The sequence below is a fragment of the Triticum dicoccoides genome, chromosome 2B (genome assembly GCF_002162155.2).
Source record: "Triticum dicoccoides isolate Atlit2015 ecotype Zavitan chromosome 2B, WEW_v2.0, whole genome shotgun sequence".
In the NCBI taxonomy this organism is placed as follows: Eukaryota; Viridiplantae; Streptophyta; class Magnoliopsida; order Poales; family Poaceae; genus Triticum; species Triticum dicoccoides.
The window spans coordinates 136,590,677-136,604,473 of record NC_041383.1 but is presented as its reverse complement, the minus strand read 5'-3'; the positions used below and the strand labels follow the sequence as shown (position 1 = coordinate 136,604,473).

Genomic DNA, 13,797 nt, shown 5'->3' with positions numbered 1-13,797 from the left:
AGAAATTGGGGATAGAGTCAGTGGGGCCGCTGCATGGGATTCCCCCAGCCCGCCAACCACACCGCTCGCCTCGGTTCGGTGGACCCCGGTGGCCATGCAAATGGATGGTGACGTTTATGTAGACGCAGGGGCTCGCATGCAATCACAAGAATGGGTCTGTGTGAGCCTCTCGCCTGGTTCCCCGCATGACACCCCGCCCCAGTTGGACCCTGCGACCCAGCAGGATCAGGCAGAGGAAAGGAATGATCCCCAGGCCACACAACTGGACCTGCTCTGTGCAAGCGTCCGGCGCTCTCTCTCCCCTGTCCTTCCCCAGCCAGAGAGCAGAGCACCACCAACAACAAATCGAAGGCCACGGCAGAAAAGGACGATTCCTAGCATCACACCTCGCAAGAGCGCACGCCTAGCAAGGGGGTCGGCCAGGGGATCTAAGGCTTCCAAGCAGCAACAAGTCATAATCCGGAAGTTGTGCCTGGCCAATGAGGCGGAAATCATTAGCGATGAGTCGCTAGAAGCATATGCGGAGCTCTTCTCACGTCCTTTGACGGAGGGCCAGGTGGCGGCCATTCTAGCCTTGTTTGGCTGGGACCCATCCATCTTGCCGGCTGCGGAGGTGGTCGAGGGGGAGTGACGCACCGGTTGGGCTAGCGCGTACTTGCGGGCCTTGTCTATGGCAACGCAACCGCCAAAGGTGTTGGTGTGGAACGTGCGTGGACTTAACTCGCCGGCGCGGAGGAGTGCCATCTTCCATGTAGTTGTGTCGGCTAACCCTAGCATTGTGTGCTTCCAAGAAACAAAAGTGGAGAGTGTATCTCTAGGCCTCATCAGGCAATGCCTTGGCAATAAATTCGAGCATTACTACTACTTACCAGCGGTGGGCACGCGGGGAGGCATCCTCATTGCATGGGATCATACGGCTGTCACGTTGTCAAACCCGCACACTACTACTAACACCCTGACAGCCTTGGTACAGCCGCACGGGGCCCCGGTGTGGTGGCTCACAGGGGTATACGGGACGCAGAGTGATGCCGACAAAGTGGAGTTCCTGGCTGAGCTTGAGGAGATTCGAGACCTACATGCTGGGCCGTGGGCGATTGTGGGTGATTTCAACCTGCTCACAAACCCTGAAGATAAGAGTAATGAGGTAGTCAACCGTCGGATGATCACACGATTCAGAACAAGGTTAAACAGGCTTGAGCTCAAGGAGATGTATTTGCTCGGGCGACGATACACATGGAGCAACGAAAGAAGGCTGCCAACCATGGAGAAAATCGACCACGTTTTCACTACAAATTATTGGGAAGACTTGCATCAGTCCTGCCTACTTACAGCGCTGGGATCCGCAGTTTCTGACCACTGCCCACTCCTTGACTTGGATGATGCGTTCCACATGGGCAGGCGGTTCCGGTTCGAAGCGTTCTGGCCGAAAGCTGAGGGGTTCTTGGATGTTGTGGAAGAAGCTTGGCACTCGGTCCCATCGTCTGGCAATCCATTCAAAGTGTTGGACAGTAAACTCCGTGCCACTTCCAAACAGCTGCAACGGTGGAGCGAGCGGTGGATAGGAAACATCAAAATGCAAATCCTCATCGCGCATGAGATCATATTCAGACTGGATGGGGCAGCGGAAAACTGCATCCTTATGGATTATGAGCATGGGCTACGGAAAGTGCTAAAGCGGAAGCTGCTAGGGTTGAGCTCACTAGAAAGAACGATCGCCCGACAGCGGTCTCGCATGCTCAAACTCAAGGAAGGGGACGCCAACACCCGATTTTTCCATCGTCACGCATGTCATCGGCAGCGCAAGAATGCCATTCTCACCTTGAGACATAACGAGGAGATCGTTACAGGCCAAGAGAACATTGCAAGAGTGGTGGATGCACACTATGCTAATACCTTTGGATCGCCCCACCAGCGGACGCATACGATCGACTTGGACCAGCTAAACCTCCCAACCAGGGACTTATCAAATCTAGAAATGCCTTTCTTGCCGGAAGAAGTGGAGAAGATCATCAAGTCCATGCCATTGGACAAAGCACCGGGCCCGGATGGTTTCACGGGAAGGTTTTAAGCAACCTGTTGGCAGATCATCAAGGGGGATTTCATGCGCGCTTTGGATCAATTTTTCGGTGGAGATATGCGAGGACTGGCGGCCATCAACCGGGCAGTGGTCACTCTTTTGCCGAAGAAAGAGGGAGCAGTTGATATTAAGAACTTTAGGCCAGTCAGTCTAGTTCATGGGGCCATCAAGATATTCGACAAGATCCTGGCGTCAAGACTTGCGGACGAGCTGCCGTTCTTGGTGGGTAACCATCAAAGTGCCTTCGTGCGGGGCCGTACTCTGCATGACAACTTCATGCTTGTTCAGTGTACGGCAAGGAGACTCCATGCGCTCAGAAACCCAACGGTCTTACTCAAACTTGATATATCCAAGGCTTTTGATACGGTAAAGTGGCCCTTTCTCCTGGAAGTAATGGCACAGCTTGGTTTTGGGAGGAGATGGACCGAGTGGATCTATGGACTGCTTGCCACCTCGACGATGAAGATTGCGGTGAATGGTGTGCCAGGGGAGACGATATATAATGCATGTAGACAAGGAGATCCGATTTCCCCCATGCTTTTCATCCTCTGTATGGAGCCTCTACAAGCCTTGTTCAGCAAAGCCATGGAACAGGGCATCTTCGCCCCCCTAGCTACAAATGGAGTGCACCAGCGATTGTCCATGTTCGCCGACGATGTCATGGTGTTTTTCAAGCCCTTGGCTCAGGAAATCTGAGCTTGCAGAGAGATCCTGGAGTTGTTTGGGGCTGCCTCGGACCTTGTGGTGAACCTTGCTAAGAGTGCGGCGCTACCCATCCGATGCTCAGCGGAGGAGCTAGATGCAGTTTGTACATCCTTAGACTGCACAAAGGCATCTTTCCCTTGCAAGTACATTGGCCTACCGCTCTCAATCAGAAAGGCCACTCCGGCACAGTTCCAATACTTGGTGGAGAAGTTCGCTAACCGTCTGCCCAACTGGAAGGCCGCTACCCTACCAAAAAGTGGACGGCTCATCCTCATTCTCTCCGTACTATGCGCAATCCCAATTCATGCCATGCTCGCCATGAACATACCTCCGAAGACCCTCACCGCCCTGACGAAGATCTGCCGTGGTTTCCTCTGCTGTGGTAAGATGGATGCGCGCGGTGGCAACTGCGCCGTGGCGTGGGATTTGGTTTGCCGCCCTAGGTGGGTCGGAGGACTCGGCATACCAAATTTGAGGTGGTTGAACATCGCGATGATGGCCAGATGGTCGTGGCTACAACGTACAGATCATACAAGACCATGGGCAGATTTCCAAATCGCAATCCCAGCAGAGTCCAGAGCGCTTTTTCGCGCGGCGACAACAGCTTCAGTGGGGCATGGGCAAGACACACGTTTTTGGGAAGACAAGTGGATTGACGGCTACAGAGTCCAGGACCTGGCACCCATGCTTTACTCCAAGGTATCGAGACAAGCGAGATCCTCACGAACAATAGCAGAAGCACTCACAAATCATGCATGGGCGGCGGACTTTGGGCCTGAGCTTACAGGCGACATGCTCAGACAGTTCCTGGGACTATGGCAGCGAGTGGAGGGTGTGGCCCTCCGTGAGGATGCGCCGGACAAGATTCGTTGGGCGTGGGAGAAGGATGGCATGTTCTCGGCGTGATCGGCATACGCGGCCAAGTTTGCGGGACTTGAGATTGCACCAACAGCGGAGTTCACGTGGGTGTCACGGGCGCCCTTACAGCATCGGTTCTTCGTTTGGCTAGCCATGAAAAATAGATATTGGACCTCCGACCGCCTTGCTAGGAGGGGCCTCCCTCACCAAAGCTCGTGCCCATTCTGTGGCCAGCATGAAGAGACCATCGCACACATCATGATCGGATGTGTTTTCGCTCGAGAGGTTTGGAGCAAGGTGTGTCTGGCGTTGGGACGACCAGAAAGTGCTCCAACCGCGAAGGAGTCACTTCCGGAGTGGTGCATCAGGCAGGACGAAATCGGGCAACACCGGAAATTGGCTAGGACAATATCTATCTTGGTCCTATGGGAGCTGTGGATCCATCGGAATGCCGTGATCTTCGACGAGGAGGCGCCATCCACACAAAAGGTGCTCAAGTGCATCGATAGCGAAGCAAGGGCATGGAAGCAGGCAGGACTACTACGAGGGGAAGTTGAGGGGTTCATGTTGGGCCTTGCATTGTGGAAAAGTAGCGAGTAATCCGCTAATTAGCTAGTCAGGTGGGGTGGCCGAGGGCTACCTGTAAATATCTTTGTATCTTCATATGTGGAGGGTTTCTACCCTTTCCTTCTACCCCCTCCGTCCCAAAATTCTTGTCTTAGATTTGCCTAGATACGGATGTATCTAATATTAAAACGTGACTTGATACATCCGTATTTAGCCAAATCTAAGACAAGAATTTTGAGACGGAGGGAGTATAATATATGATACGCACTCTCGTGCGTATTCGAGAAAAAAAAAACGTTAGTCTCAATCGACTGAGATTTAGCAAGACTGTTTTACTTATATGTTCTTTGTATTGTCTTGACAGTTTATGAATAGATTGAAAGTTCTTCTGAGAAAAAAATGGCATGCTTGCGTGGTTACACACCACTAGAGCCGTCAACAACACAGATTCGCCGGTCGCGACACGCGCGAGGTCACAGGAACCACCCGCCACGCAAATCCGGTGGCTGGAGTGGAGCAGGCTCGGGGAACGCGAGGGGGAGCGCGCGGCCAGCTGCCGTCGGCGTCGGCGTCGCCGGCTGAATTTTCATCTCCATCTCGCGATCAAAGTACTACGCTGGGGGGAGAAAACGTGGCTGGGAGCGGCCGCAGATTCGCGGGCAGCGGATAAGCGAGATGCGAGAACGACGTTGGCTTTGCACTCCCGTGGTGTGGCGCGCAGGAACCGTCGCTGCTGCTGCTGCTGCTCGCAGTCGCGGAGACGAGGCTCGAGGTGGCGACGGTCTGAGCCTCTGAGGTGGCGAGTCGCTGCTGGTTCCTCCTGCATTATTGGGGGCTATCTCACACCAGTGGGCAGTGGCTGTTACTATTAACTTTCTCCCTTGCTTGCTCGACCCTCTATCCTGTTGCCATCATGCGACCAGAACGACACGATAACGTGTCGCTGTGACAGAGGGAAAACAGTCCCTGGTCCCGGGCTCCTGGCTCGCGGTGAACGGGATAGATATCGCTTGCTCGTCGGTTGGAATAGTTGCGCGGTCATTTTCTTAATTTACTATGATTCGAGTGGTGCAATGTACGTGCAGAAACACAGAACGGTTATGCATGTGGAGTGGAGTGTGCGCACGCTGCGGGATGAACTGTAATTAGTCGTAACTTCAGGGGTTATAGAAGACTAGGCACACAAGTCAGGTTCTGAAGGAACGTACATCATATTGCCTACTAGAGTACTACAAAATACAAATCGTCCTTGACAGAAGGAACAAAATTATACATGTTACCAGCACATATTAGACCAACAAATTATACAAACGGTCAACGCAGCAGTCTGGAGCTGGCACAGATTACCAGCACATATTAGACCAATAATAAATACTACGGTACACACAAGCGTCAGGAAGGAGCACTGGTGGTTTCAGAACTCATCCATGATCTCAAGGCGAGATCTCCACCACACAACGACAAGCGGTTGACACTCGATCGCCACACATCCACGGAGGCTGCAGTAGCTGTTCCATATCTGGGAATATACCGCGGCATCACCTTCATTGTCTGCAAATTTGTCAGTTACGGTTATCTCAAATTTGTGGGAAAATGCATGGGCAAAAGCAAGGACTTGCATTGGCTTTAAACAGTGTGACGCAAAGTACAAAGATTAATGATGCATGGGCGCACCTTCTACTCGAGCGGGTCGAACGCCTAACTGGAGGAGCAACGTCTGCGGAGTCTTCCAAGATAGGTTCTCTGATTTTCTTTGCAGTTGATCGCGTTGAACCTGCAAAATAGACGGAACAAATTCCTTTGAGCAACTCTACCTATGATGTGTGGATATCTGTGCTGGAATTACAACTTACCTTTGCGACTGCGGACAGTTTTGGATGATTGAACCTCTGTGCTATCATCTTCTGATTCCGTAACCGTGGATGATGTCTGACTTTTTCCAGAACAAATGTTGCCGCTGCCTTTTGTCCTGTTCTCCTTATTTTCAGCGGCGCTATCCGCTGAAGGATCAACATCCTCAGTAGCTTCATCTGTCTCCTCATTTTCAGCACTGCTATCCACTGAAGGACCAGTAACCTCGGTCCCTTCCTCTGTCTCCTCATTTTCAGCATTCCTACCCACTGAAGGATCAGTAACCTCAGTAGCTTCCTCTGTCTCCTTATTTTCAGCATTGCTATCCACTGAAGGGTCAATGTCCCCAGTACCTTCCTCTGCCCCCTTATTTTCAGCATTGCTATCGGCTGACGGATCGGTAACCTCACTGGTTTCCTCTGTCTCCTTATCTTCAGCATTGCCATCCACTGAAGGATCGATGACCTCACTGGTTTCATCTGTTAACGGAACACGCGTAAATAAGTAAGCTCTCTAGTGACCGTTCTCTACTCTCTGGTGCATACATCATAAACACCAATTTGGGTTGTAATGAAGTAATCATACATGGAAGTACTCGCATGGAAAGTAACTTAAATGGCAAAGAACATAAAGGATATTCAGAAAGAAAGAAAAAAGTTACTCACCCTCAGCAGAGTTTCTGTCATTCTGTCCAGCTTCCTTAGCGAGTAGGATTTTATCAAGAGAATCAATTTTCTGCTTATGTGCCTCCGCATTTCTTGCCGTGGCTTCTTGTTCTTTCTTTTCCTCATGAACTTTGCTAACTTTCTCCTCAAATTCCTCAATGCAAGCTTTGAGATCTGGCTTCGCAAACTTCTTACACTGTTTGGACAAATTGAGATAGATCAATGAAAGCATAGAATTCACAAACTCAGACTTCTGGTTTCAAAAAACGTTAAGCGTATGCAGCCATTGAGGCTATGCAACCAACCTTTGCTATCACGCTTCTGAAGTGGTTCAGCACAGAATCTTCACATAATGCATGCTCAAACATCTTGAAATTATCGATGAGTTTCTTCAAACCTTTCTCAGTGAAGGTTAGCTGAGAGAGGCAGTAAGAGATATACTCCCACTGCCTAACATCTGAAAATACAAGCAAAGAAAGAATCATACATCTGAGAAAGCGGTGAGCACAAAGTTATACAATTCATGAAAAACATCCAAAATAATGCATGCAGTAAATCACGTCTGTTTCAGGGAGAACAGAAGACTGAAATGAGAGTCAAAGAAGTCAGCTGGCTTGCTAAATTCCCATGCTGCTAACTTCTGCGGAGAAACTTACAAGACAACACGTAACACAACCTGCTGATTCACAGCATTAAATCTTTGGTTGGTGCTCTCATTTTATTCGTAATTCTTAATTTCCACTCATCAAAGTTTATTTATCTCGTGGTTTCTTAAACAGACATCGAGTGATCAACAGTTGATTAGCAATTAATGAAAGCACACACGAACAACATAAATATTCAGTATAATCTGATTGGAGAAGTAAGAATATAATACCATTTACACCAGCAAACCTATTGCAAAGCTTATCGACAAGAGCTTCCATTTGTTTGTCCTGAAATAACAGTTAGAAATTAATATGGTCATCAAGAGATAAAAACCAAAGTGCACTAATGGCAGACAAAGAAGCGGCATGTTAGACCTTTTTAATAGAACCAATTAAGAATTGCATGATGTTGCGAAACGTTTCTTCCTTGAGGTGTTGATTGCACAGTCTACTCAGAATATCTGGAAGAAGATTATAAATTGGATTGCTTCCTGCACAGTTGCCAAAGGTAAAAAGGAGGTAACCATATTAGCTAAAGTCTAACTGCAGTATTAAATTAAATCAAAAGGGCTGGCACATTTTATACATGTACCTTTCTTTGACAACTCATGGAAGAAGAGTTTTGCAAGGCTTGAGATCCTCTCATCTTCATCTTCTACCCTCACCGCCATTTCGTTGATATAGCCTTTAACCTGTAATAGGATTTGCGAACGTGTTTCAGTGGTGGGAGAGAGAGAGAGAGAGAGAGAGAGCAGAAAGAGAAAGATTGGCAGGGAGAGAGAGAGACCTTCATCATGTCATTCAATATGAGATGAGAAATGACCAGCACAGCATTCTTCCTCACAGATGCCGATGAATCGCTCAATCGGGCATATATGTGTTCTGTCCAAGGTTCTAAGAGGTTTGGAAAGCGAACTGCTAAATCACCAAGGGCTATAGTGCAGTTAGATCGGACAATTTCAGAGGATGCGTTTTCCACAACAGTAAATAGGATCTGGAGATTTGCCTCGCTGCAAGTAGAGCATATAATGAGATTCAGTGTCGTCATAAATTTGTAGATAAAACAGGATGCTATCCACAATATTAAACAAACACAATCAGGTGGATGTTGCTTGCGTACCAGAATTCTGCATCAATAATCATTAGTCTGCAAAGAGCAAGCATTGCAGAAGCATGTAACTCCGGGAACTACACCCAAAAAATAATATTAAGTCATGACAAAACCGCAGAGAGCAATGGAATCCAAACATTTCAAAGATGTACAAAGGGCAATACAATAGAATACAAACCTTTTGCAGCAAAGTCAGATTCCTGCAGAGTTTTGATAGAAATGGTCCGCAATGTCCAAGAAGGTTCTTTTCACAAGAAAAGGAAACAATCTCCCTTTCAGCATTTTCAGCAAAGAACTCAATTGCAATATCTCTCGTTGCACCAAGTCCCAGTTCAGCATTTATGTCTTGTGCCTGCCAGCATCACATAAAGAATAACAAGTTTAAGTCACATGAAACAATGACAAGCCAAAGTTGAAAAGTTCAAATGGATGTAACAGACAAGAATTACCTCCGAATTCTTGGAACCATCTACCTGACTATCCTCATTGGTGGACTGTGATTTTTCATTCTTCTGTTTCTGTTTGTGGATTTTCTTAACAGAAGTCTCAATGTAAACCAAATGGTTGAGTGCTATATGACTAATGACAAAAAGAAATCTACCCAACTTCATGGCTGATAACTCCGTAATTGTGGAACTATTCTGAGTTTCAAGTTCCACTCCATTAGACACGCCATCCATTCCTAAGGCACTGAATACAGAACTGAGGGATTTCTTTGCAATCTCAGCAGCAAAGATTTCAGGTGCAGGGTGTAAGGTATATATGGCACTTATAGCTTTATCTGTTGCTCCATACCATATTTTCTCTGGAAGCGAGAAGCTAGTTACCAAGCTTTGCAGTGCAGCAAATACTCTGGTACTAGTACTTAGTAATTTGATCTTATCTTCTTCTGATAATCTTTGCAGGGCAAGGCATGCAGTTCTAGCAAGTAGAGGCTCTTCCTTAGCCAAGCGCCCAAACCCAATGTCAACAATATCTTGCAAGTGAGTACCCAGAATGCTAGGAGATGACTTTGCGGCCATGCAAAGAATTGATAAAGCTCCACGGCATTGCACTGGCCTTACACCGTTGATGTTGAAGCAAAAATAATCCCACAAAGCTGACATCTGCAAGAGGTTGTGGGACTTAGCAAGTATGCTCCTCATGAGCAAAATAAGATACGATGCATCACTAAAATAGTACAATGGCATTCAACAAAATGGCTATGCTTAAATAGGCCTAGGAAAACATTGGTGTGATACAGCTGTCAAAGTACACCTTAATAGCACAACAAATCAATAAAACTTATCATTAGAATCTTCAAAGGAAATTCTCACATTGAGGTATTGATGAGCTGGGAGCAAAATTTTCAGCATGCATCTTAAATTCACAATTGCTGGATGGTCTAAAATTAGCTCTCTCACCTACATGCAAGTTAATAACCCTATCTTGGACTTCCACAGTACAATGCAATAGCAGACAAGAATAGAATAACCTAAGCAGGAACACATCTAATCAGTATTCGGTACACACTGAATTCTATATGAAAGAGTGCATAGCATTGCTGTTGCTACAAGTATGAGCAAACATTAAGGGGAAAGAAGAGCGCACCGTGTTGGATGAAATCTCTCCTTTCAGTACCAATGAACTAACTAAGCTCTCCAGGGCAGCAAGGTCGCCAATGCTACAGTCGATGTTGAGGTTTATCAAACTTTTGGCTGTTTCTGTTGGGATCCTTTTTGTGTATATGGCAATGAATGCGCTCTCCACTGCTTCATATATTGATTTGTCCTGAGAAAATACCTATAAAAAGCTAAAATGAGTGAGGAAAATGCAAACAAAACATGAGTTCACAAACTAGCTAGTTCTGGGACATTACCAGAGGTAACATTTTTCGGAGTGCTGCTTCTGAACCTTCAACCTGAAACTGTCTGCATCTCATTAGCAGAAGAATAGTGTTCTCGACATCTGTGGCTGAAGATGAAGCCAATAACTGGATAAGAATTGGCATTAACGACGTTATACATGTCGTGAATCGCAGACCAGCCTCAAGGGATGCAACCAAAGCTCTGATCTGTTCTAAGTTTGTTATATCTACAAACATAGGATCTTGATCTGTCTGGTCTTGACTAGAAGGTAGGCAACTGTCACTGACACTCTCGTCTTGCCCCACGGTCACTTCACCCAATGGATGATCATTCACAAGTTCACCTTCCGCAGGAGACTGAGATTCCTTTTCTTCCAATTTCTCCTTGTACTTCTCTAAAGTTGCCTCAAAGGTCGTGGCCCTTAGTTGAGGCCCAAAAGGGTTGTGTTGCAGCATTGTGATGAGAAGTTGTAGTGCTGATTTCCTGACGATTGCACTTTTATCCTCCAACCTCCCTGAAGCAACTGATGCCACTTCATTCCACAGGCCAATTGAAATAGCATTTTCTTCACACAACTCTGCCCAGACCTGAAGGACACGACTCCTCGTGTATGCTGACACATCCCTACAACGCTCGATCAAAATTTCTAGCATTGCCTGCTTACTTCGGAGCCTTATGGAATGAGCACTGTTATTTCCATCAATGTCTTTGAAAGCCTTTGCAGCCAACTTGCCCAAGACCCCAACAAGAGAATTCCTAATCTTGTATGATTCCCCACCAAAATGTGGTATTAAAACACCAAGATTGGTAGACATAAGTTTTGGCAAACGATCTGCAAGTTCTACTAAGAATCTCCCAACATTGTCAGCACCAGCACCATCTCTCACATAGTCTTTCGGGTCAGTGCGACCTATTTCCCTGATCAGGGAAATTGCCAAGCTTCCATCACCAAACTTTTTCTCTGCAGCAGCAACTGCTTCAGCAAGATGAGCGACAGTGAAATCATATTTATGGATCAAATGCAAGACGGATGCACTGGTTTGAGAAATCTTTTGATGCCTTGTAGCTATTGCACCAATTATCCGGCATAGACCATTTCTTGTTTCCTCATCTTTTAACACATTTTGATTCTCAAAGAGAACATAAGTACACCTATGCATAAGAAGGCAAAGTCACTATAAGAACAAGATTACTGAAAAGTACACTATACCAAGGTTCAAGAATTTACTTTGAAGCAAAAGATAGGTATCGCTCATCAGCGCCGCCTGGACCAAAAAGTAGTGTAAGGTCAGCTTCAAGAGAATTAGCGACCAGATTCATGATCCGCCCTCTTTGCGCTTCCCAATTCCAAGCATAAACAGGGTTCTTCTTCCGACCATGTGCTGTCACCTAAATCCAAATGGCAGAAAAAATTATTTAAATGTAAAAAGGTTAAAAAATCTGAAGAATCATATGGTTTGGACAAGTTACCTTTGCCCCAGTGCCACTATCAGCTGAAGATTCCTGAGCGAGAACAATGGAGAGGAGGAAAAAGGAGTAGATCTTGAGGGCATTGCGGTGAGACGCGATGCGGTCAGTGATAGGGATCCCATCAGAGGGGGATGACATGGAAGCTCGTGAAAGGGAGTCAATGTTGGGCAGAAGAACACTGAGGTTGGAGCGCAAAGCCTCAACAAGATTGAACTTAAGCCCTGGGGGCAAGCAAGTGAAGTCACGCACAAGAGAGTATATGCTATTAAACACATCCTGTTCCTCGATGCAGAAGAGTTCCTTGTCAGACAGATCAAATGATGTGCCTTTAATTTAAGTCAAACCAAAAGAACAAGTTAGTTCATAGTGAAAAAATAGATATACACACGTTGACAAAATAAATAACTACAGTACTTTCATATTCAACAAACTAAAATAGTTTAGAGAGTCTAAATATTGGTGCAAATGTTTCCTAAGTAGTTGACATGCTCGTTTGATTGTTAATGTAATGCATCAAATCTGAAAACATCGAGGGAGGAATAGAAAGCTAACTGGCTGTACTGGAAGCTTTGCTTATAGAGCAACTTTAGTTCAACATTAGGCACATTTGTTTCAGTTGTGATCATATGAACTAATGAACCTGAAAACCATGTCATTCTTATCTTTGTCCTTTTTTCTTGTATATTTCACCTTTTAAATATATTTTCCAGTACGGTCTTTTCCATTATGTTTCCTTCAAAAAGAAGGGACAATACTTCCACTACACAAGGTAACCAGTATTTTGCAAAACGTCTTATAATTCTTTACCGAGGGAGTAGTTTTGATGTAAATCACCAGAGGTTTATTTTGCAAACTACTGGTTACCTTGTGTAGTGAGAACTAGCTTACAAAAAAAAATGAACAGTTAGAGCACATGAAAGTTGGCAACCTCTTGTATGACAAGACAACTTTAAAAAATAGGCAGTGTTAGCTCTGGAAAGATAAGTGACTTTTCTCAAATGTTCAGGACACTTATTAGAAATTTAACTGCAGACTAGGTTTCTGTCCATGTGAGCAAAGATTGAGTCCAAAAATAATTTAAGAACTTCAATGTGTGATAGTACACTCTTTTAAGGAACACCAGAAACAACATTGACTTAAGCAGGGCTTGCCGATCTGGAAGCCCAAAAAACCATGGAGAACAACAGAGATGAAAATCCAAAAGGCATCAGGAATTTGGGGATGGATGCGACCAATTCATTGTCTGGGTCATTTAAGGAATTTCTGGTTATAACAATTAAGTACTACATTTCATAATGATGCATAAGTTTGATATTATAATCAACCCATACCAGCAGCACGCAAAGTTATCTGGTCACTTGAAACTTAACGGAAGAAAAGAAAAATACTAACTACTGCAGGCTGTGGGGTGTAAGTTGACGTCAAGTTAACGGGTATCAGCCATTGGGATCTGGAGATCCCTTCAAAAAGCAAGATTACTTAGGTAGACTACAATGCTTTACCTAGCATAGCTTTACTTTGATATGTTGCACGTTCCAAAAGCAGCACATAAGACCATCAGCTTCCAGAAAATCCAGCAAACACAGAATGCTCGATAATCCGGATTAGTAAACCAAGACCGAATTAGCTCAAAAGGGCAACACAGTGTGTATCCCAGCCAGACACTCAGATTCCTAAGGTGGGCGACCAACATGACTCATTTCGAGTCAAGTTATAGCTCGGGAAATGTCAAACGACAGTGGGGAACTCTTATTTCTGCGGACGTGAGTGTTCAGTTAACTGTGGTTTGGCTTTCAAGATTTTGAGCAAACATTCGAGAACCCAATTGCGGACGTCTGCCAAGACTCGAGCAGTAGGGCGCTAGACACTGAATCTACGGGAACTAGGGTTTGCAACCTCGAGATGGGGGCAAATCGGGCAGCGCGGCCGCGCCGCGCCGCGCGCCCCCAATCTAGCGCTCGATTTCGGCAAGCTCCGAACGAAACCGTGAATCCTACGG

General features: G+C 46.0%; 1 protein-coding gene across 2 annotated transcripts in view; it reads right to left on the bottom strand.

Moving 5' to 3' along the window:
* Positions 1 to 5,397: 5,397 nt before the first annotated feature.
* LOC119362628 (condensin complex subunit 1-like) overlaps positions 5,398 to 13,797 on the bottom strand; it is a 9,023-nt gene continuing 623 nt past the window's right edge. The window contains exons 2-17 of one of the 2 annotated variants that reach the window (XM_037627874.1): positions 11,799 to 12,133; positions 11,557 to 11,717; positions 10,340 to 11,480; positions 10,072 to 10,263; positions 8,931 to 9,587; positions 8,660 to 8,833; positions 8,491 to 8,558; positions 8,158 to 8,380; positions 7,963 to 8,062; positions 7,746 to 7,861; positions 7,601 to 7,658; positions 7,029 to 7,180; positions 6,724 to 6,919; positions 6,061 to 6,537; positions 5,882 to 5,981; positions 5,398 to 5,758 (exon numbers count right to left, since the gene is read on the bottom strand). In XM_037627874.1, coding sequence (XP_037483771.1) covers positions 5,752 to 5,758; positions 5,882 to 5,981; positions 6,061 to 6,537; positions 6,724 to 6,919; positions 7,029 to 7,180; positions 7,601 to 7,658; positions 7,746 to 7,861; positions 7,963 to 8,062; positions 8,158 to 8,380; positions 8,491 to 8,558; positions 8,660 to 8,833; positions 8,931 to 9,587; positions 10,072 to 10,263; positions 10,340 to 11,480; positions 11,557 to 11,717; positions 11,799 to 12,133 — 4,157 coding nt within the window. In that variant the 3' untranslated portion in view covers positions 5,398 to 5,751. Of the gene's footprint in view, positions 5,759 to 5,881; positions 5,982 to 6,060; positions 6,538 to 6,723; positions 6,920 to 7,028; positions 7,181 to 7,600; positions 7,659 to 7,745; positions 7,862 to 7,962; positions 8,063 to 8,157; positions 8,381 to 8,490; positions 8,559 to 8,659; positions 8,834 to 8,930; positions 9,588 to 10,071; positions 10,264 to 10,339; positions 11,481 to 11,556; positions 11,718 to 11,798; positions 12,134 to 13,797 lie in introns of those variants that run through there. The other variant, XM_037627873.1, reaches the window with a different exon arrangement.